General features: G+C 36.7%; 1 protein-coding gene across 1 annotated transcript in view; it reads right to left on the bottom strand.

Annotated features, from left to right (window-relative positions):
• Window positions 1–3,484: 3,484 nt before the first annotated feature.
• LOC140154618 (uncharacterized) overlaps window positions 3,485–7,121 on the bottom strand; it is a 48,826-nt gene continuing 45,189 nt past the window's right edge. The window contains 3 exon segments of the mRNA XM_072177186.1: window positions 3,485–4,581; window positions 5,205–5,281; window positions 6,759–6,850. Of these exon segments, the coding sequence (XP_072033287.1) occupies window positions 4,469–4,581; window positions 5,205–5,281; window positions 6,759–6,850 (282 nt within the window). The 3' untranslated portion in view covers window positions 3,485–4,468.

Here is a 7,121-nt window from a genome sequence, read left to right as displayed (position 1 = left end):
TTAAGAATTGGGTGCAGCAGAACACAAATTGCACTTTGCGTAATGTGTGACTAGCATGCAATTTTCTATACGATTATAAGTTGGGTCTTCACTGTCACACGCAAAGTTACAATAACTCATTATTTTTGCCTATTACAAGTCAGGTCAAACCAAGTATAGCTATGCATTTGAAGGGGGAAAGAGGCAATGAAATAAAGTTTCTGATATCCTTTCTACAATCTGAGCAGCACATACAAAAATTTCAGTAACATCTCTGCCTACTTGTCACAAAACCTGTTTGGTATGACCCCAGGGGACCACTTGTATTTCAAGGACTTTCAAAAAGTACCCAAAGCAAGTATTTTGTAAAACGGAACCAAAGCAAGTATTTTGTAAAACAGAACCAAAGCAAGTATTTTGTTAAACGGAACAAAAGCAAGTACTACTTGGTCATTTTCCTACAATAAGCAAGTATTATTTTGTTAAGTCACGATGAATACACCAAAAACAGCCGGTAGCAATCGGTCAAGAGGCTTGAAGAAAGACCACACGTTTTGGAGTTTATGTCTACAATTTCACACAGAATTTCAACTGATTTTTGTCTGCTTCTTGGTGCCGAGTTTAGCCACCCATTTCGAGTAACATCTGTGTGACTAAGGTACCCTTTGCCCCCATTTTTGATACGCTAAACGAGATACTCCTGTATCGTGCCCAGCAGTCAAAAAGACCCTTTTACTTGCTTCTTAATATGCAGGTGATATACAACTTGAAATACAAGTGTTCCCCTGGGGTAAGACCATGAGTTGAAAAAATAATCATATTTGATAAAGTTTATATTTAAAATCTATATTAATAATATAAATGCATTACAAATAGTTATATTGCACAAAATATTTCTAATGTACACAAATAAATTTCTGGTCCCTTTTCACTTGATTTTGGTCCATATTTTGATACCTTTTTATCAAAAGTTGTACTAAATTTGATTAAATTATAATAAATATTACATATTTTGTGTTTGTTATTTCACTTCTTGGCATTTACTGAGTAAATAATCACCTGCAGAAGTCTCCTTGTAATTCTGAGGTACAGTAATGTTTCATCTGTGCCTTTTATAAACAGTACAAAAGATAAATGTTGAAATATTACTGGGTAACAATGTGTCAGCATGTATGTATATACTGCATTGTCTGTAATAAACACTCCCCCTCTAATAAATGCCCCCTCCAAAATTTCAACGAAAAAATTGACAAAAATGCAGACATTTCCATGCCATATCATATACTAAAATGTCAATTTACATGGGCGCCACAATCAGTAGTAGTAATAGTATAGTTGTAAATCCCTCCTTACAGGAACGCCATCAGGAAATTGAACCTGATTTTAAAGTTTTTTCACTGAAAATTCACTACCAATAAACCCCCCCCCCTTTGGAAAAATGCAACACACACAGGCATTTATTACAGAAAATACAGTACACCAGGTATGATATTAACCCTTTATCAAAAAATAGGAAAATTGTGAAAACAAAAAGTCCAAAATCAGGCTGAAAATAAATGAAAAAATGTAAATGTTGGCTTTAAAAAATTAGGAATTCTTATTTAAAAACATCATGCCTGGTATACATACATACCAGCATTTTACTTCTCATGGCAGCATTTAGTAGTATTATTACTGGTATGAGTTGTATCATGCAAATATTGAGGAACTGTTAACCTCAAAGAATTTATACTCGATCGCGCGATTGCTATGTACCACTTTTGGAAAGCAATGGGCAACTGCCGAATCTTGCGATCCATCGCTCGTTGCTTTTTCATTTGTACAAATCACAGCAATTGCGATTGCAGACAACAATTAAAATATTCAAAAGGCTACAAAATACATTTTTAGAACATCCATTGCTGTCAATAACTATTGCTTTGAATTAATTCATCCCCGACAGTTAATGATCGAGAAAGGTAAATTAATTAGCAAAATAGTAGATCCAGTTGATAAGAAATGACTGGTTGATACATTCTCGTGTCAAGCGACATCGTTCGGGAGTTGAGATTTCTTCTACTTGCAAAAACAACATCGTTTTTGCCTCAGTGATTTGTGATTCGATTGATCGGCTTGATGCTATGAAAACAGAAGTAAACACTGAGCATGCTTGAGAATCGTGTTTCTGCAAAAGCAATCAAGTATAAATTCAAACTACATACTAGCCCTCCGAGAGATAATGCTACAACTATGTGGAAACAATAAAATACAAAAGAAATTGGACACCTTTGACCATGTTGCTACCCAGATATTGCATTTTTACTTAGGAAGACAGACATATGTTTGATTTCCATACCTAAAATTTGGCACAATCTGCAGCATAATTTATTATCAGCATATTGCAACATCATATACAGTAGGAAGACTATAAGATTGGGCCATTCCATTTAAAATCCACACTCCCCCTGTGGAAGATTTTGGAAATATCTGCCACAGGGGGAGTATGAATTTAAAACGGAATGAACACATTAGCAGCTACATTTATGTATCACACTCCCTCAGTGGAAGATTCAGGTTGAATCTTTTTCAGAGGGTGTATGAAATTCAAATGGAGCTGCCTAATGTGCTCATTCCATTTGAAATTATACTCCCCTTTGTGGAAGATATTTCCAAAATCTTCCACAGGGGAGAGTGTGGATTTTAAATGGAATGGCCCATTGAAACACATGCCTATTAATCATGACTGTGTACTTACAGCAAGTGAGTAGACAAGTTTCACTGAGATGCTTACAATTAATAGGAACCTTTATGGATAACATGTGTGTTTATTGAGAGTAATAATGTGTAATATATATACTGTATTATCATACATGTCTGGGTACTAAGTACGGAGTGTCTGGGTACTTAGTACGAATGACCATACCAGGATATATGCCACAAACATGGGTAGCATTTCAGCCATTTTGTATATCAATGACACCTTTTTCTAGACCAATTTTGGTATATGGATGAGTCATTTTTACAAAATTTTCCCGATTTCCCTCCCCCCCCAAAAAAAGAATAGTGCAATGTTGACTTTTTGAACAATAATGGGTCCTAAATTTCCTGGAAATTTGGATGGTCCACTTTAAAATTCTCAACAGCACTTCACTGCTCCCCCCTTGTGTCTAATCCTCTCTGAAAGAGGTTATGGGAGTCCAAACTCTGCCATGTTTGTGTTTCTCATGGAGGGAAATACTCTGCCATCACTCATGGAGGGAAATAGTGTAAATCGTCATTAGGCCCAAAAAAAAAAAAAAGGTTTGTCTCAAAGCTCACAAGCGTGCGATTTGTAAAATCGTGAGATTTGGAAAAAAAAAGAAATGCGGAATTTTTTTTTTAGTTTTTCCAAAAAAATTTGGCAAAATCTAAGATTTTTTTCTCCAAATACCATGAAAAAAATAAAAAAAAAAAATCGCATTTCGCATTTGTTTTCAAACCACTCGTGAGCTTTGAAACAAACCATTATTTTTTTTTGGCCTTATGTCCACTCTTTGATGCATACATGTTTGTGATATATGCATGTAATCTGCTGATTACACTTACAACATACTACATGCCTAAACCTTGTAGTGCCCTTGCTTTAACACACATGTGTGACCTGCTACCATGAAATGAGAATAAAGTCGCAAGTTGGTGGTTTCAAAACATCCTGGCTTCTCTGTTTGCCGCCCACCTGTACAAACCAGCAATATGTCCTTCATGGATGGCCCATTGTGCCCACATTCACGAAGGACATACAGACATACTATTGACTTGAACAGATATGTGGGAAATAAAGTACACCAACGCGGCTGCCAGGACGTCTGAAAACTACCAACTTGTGACGTTACGATCATTTCATGGTAGCCATACATAGTAGTCAATGGTCGATTTCTCATAGCAATATGGAGCTTTCATACAGACCATTAACCAACAGGCAAAGTCATCATGCTTTACATGCTGAGAATTCTTGCCTATTCATGGCTGTTCGTTCCAACTTACGTGTCTAACAAATGACACACACACCCTTCGTGCCTATCGTGGGGTTTCAGTTATTTTAATTACAGCTCTATGGTGCCTATCCGTTTCAGCGAAAGATGTCAAGACTGTGTTTTGAAAAATATACAGGGTAACTGGTGCAGAATGGGTGTAGTGCTTTTGTGTGCTTCATGGAACAATTGACCCTCATTCACAGATGATGCTGGACTTTGGCTGTTGACGATTGATCTGTATTAGTCTATGGGACATCTCCACATCCATGACTCAATTACATTTACAAATTGACCTGCAAAGGTCAGTATAGCTAACATATCTGTGTGCAAATTTTATTTCATAGCTAGGTTGCTGGTTTAGTTCCTGCTTACTCTCATTCTAAGCAATAGTCTTAAACAATTCTCTCTCTTTGAAATAACAAAACTCAACATATGAAACATCCTCCAGATGTGTATGGCCCAATGCAGTTTATGATTGGTAGTCGGTGCACAGCCTCTCATACTTTTGCTAGTAAATTGTTTCCTTGAGTTTGTTTAGATGTAGACACCTTGATTTCCAAGCATACAACACAAGCCTTCTCTGGTATGCACAGTTTATGGAATGCATGACCTGAAATGATACCCAAATTAAAGTAAAATATGAAGTATAATCAGCCATATAAAGACAGTATACATACCTTTCTTTAATAGCTTTTACTAACATGAATTCTATCCCTGCCCTTAAATGATGTAATCCCCAAATGATGTAATCCCCAAATGATGCAATCCCCAAATGCAGAGGGTGAAGTCCTGGTACATTATCCCTTTGTACACAATGGGGTATTCCAGTTGACATCCATACACCCCCTATGGAAGACATGACCTTAATCTCTCACATAGGGGGTGTAGATTTCAAATGGAATTGACCATTTAGGTAACCCAGTTTGAAATTCACACTCCCTGTGTGGTAGGGGGTGTATGGAGTTCAACTGGAATAGCCCAATTTTGGACAGTTGGAATTTTGCAAAGTCAGATGAAGGGAGACACTTTTCTTGTAGCCCATCTGAAAAAGGTGATTTAAAATCACTGAAAAAACCCAAGCTATATGGCCAAAAATGTGCAGATTTCAGAGTAGCATGCATAAATGACATGTTTTCTATCATTATTTTATAGTTTCGATGAAAAATTCCCCCAAATTCATCCGCTGGTCATAGATGCTCCAATTTTCAAATGAAAGAGAAACAAGAAACTCACCACAAGTGAATGCAGCTATTCCTTGCATGGCCATAGGGAGTGAGTTGTAAAATGCAGCACCGCACACACAGCAGTTACTATAAGGACAAAATACACACAGAAATATTAATTACAAAACTAACAAGTAGATTAGTAAATTAATATGAGGTGCATATACCATGTTCCCAACAAGGTATGAGATCAGAAAAGGCAAAGCTTGTGAATAAAATATTGTAAAATGTCCTCAGATGACTCTTAAATGACCTTTGACCTCACAGGGATAATCATTAACTTCTGTACACCCTGAAGATTTTTAAAAATATTTGTAAAAGACCTAAAATGATCCCTAGACATCTCCTAACATCACACATGCCATTGTACCCAAGGTTTGTTGTGCAAAGTCATATTGAAATCCATCAAAGCATGTGAAAGAAATGACAAAACATTAATCTTTGGTGCCCTAAATCAACAATAACATCACTTCACCCGTAATGATATTTGACCCAAGATTCCATACCACATTGTCCCTGACTAAAAGATTATTCCATTCAGGTACATGTACCATAAAATGCATCAACTTCTGTAAACAGTGAATGTTTTTGAACATATTTGTAGAATGACCTCTAAAGACCCCAAGATGACCTTTGACCTCACATCTGTTGACAGGTCACATACTATAATGAAAGACAAAGATAAAAAGACTAGTTTGCGTCTGACGTCATCTGTCAATCAAACTCCGAGCACGGTTTGTTTACAAGTGTCGTGATGATATGAGTTGATGAACACGGCGGTAAAACCGGGCGCCTTATTGTTAATTTTAGGTCTTAATAGTAGGAAACTTTCGTAACCGAAGGCACCATGTCCACAATGCCTAGAAAAGTTGCTTTCTGCCTTGAAAGAGTACGTAATTTAAGCCTTTCACTGCTATTCCTTTTCTCCGATCGGCACCAGCCAGATGAATCGACCTTCCTTATACGCGCTATTAGCCAATCAAGGATCGTAGAGAATTTGATTGACAGTGACGTCAGACGCAAACTAGTCTTTTTATCTTTGACTTTAATTATAAGTTCAGTTCAGTATCAATTCTGGGCCCTTGTTTCTTCCTTGAAATTCCAGCAATCAATCGGCCATAAAAGGATTACTTTGGTACTCATCTCGCTATTCATCCCCAACACTAGTAAACAAGATACAAGAGACCACTTTCTGTCAATACTCCTTTCATTTAAAACTCTTTGGTTAGATATACAGAAAAAAATATAAGAAAAATATTTTAGAAGACATTTTAGAAGATTAAGGAAATGAAATGGAGATTGGCAGGTCACCTGTCAAGAATACAAGACAACAAATGGACCAAGAGGGGAGAGTGGCAACCAAGGACCAGAAAAAGGAGAGGACGACAGAATAGAAGATATGGAGAGATGACATCGCCACTTACATGCAACAACCACTTGGGCAAGAGCAGCAAATGCCAGAAACAGATGCAAATGTGGAATGGCTTCAAACAGCAGTGGGTAAATAAAATGAGATGAGATGAGACTAGTGGAATCATGTGATATGTTACATAACAATACTCACCTATTAACATCAAGATGCATTCCCCAATGACAATCAGGCTCTTCCAAAAAGTGACTTTCTCCCTCTGGAAGACTAAATAACCCAAGTAATTCCTGTATTGGTATAAAATATAAATATGACATTAAATCCTTGTCAACTGCCTGCTTTTTGCTAATCAGCGGCTCAATTTGATCACATTTTACATGAATCAAAATTGATTCTCACAACTCATCTGGCAGGAATCAAGTGAGAATTGACTGAGTGTGTATCCAAAATGGACACTGATTTTTGAAGAAAACTAAGTTTAGGAGAATTATTGTGTGAGTCAATATATTAATTCAGATTCTTGCCAAATTTGAATCTCTACTAATCATCAAATTCAAG

The sequence above is a fragment of the Amphiura filiformis genome, chromosome 6 (assembly GCF_039555335.1).
Source record: "Amphiura filiformis chromosome 6, Afil_fr2py, whole genome shotgun sequence".
Classification (NCBI taxonomy): Eukaryota; Metazoa; Echinodermata; class Ophiuroidea; order Amphilepidida; family Amphiuridae; genus Amphiura; species Amphiura filiformis.
The sequence above is the reverse complement of the archived record's forward strand: the minus strand, read 5'-3'. Positions and strand labels throughout refer to the sequence as shown.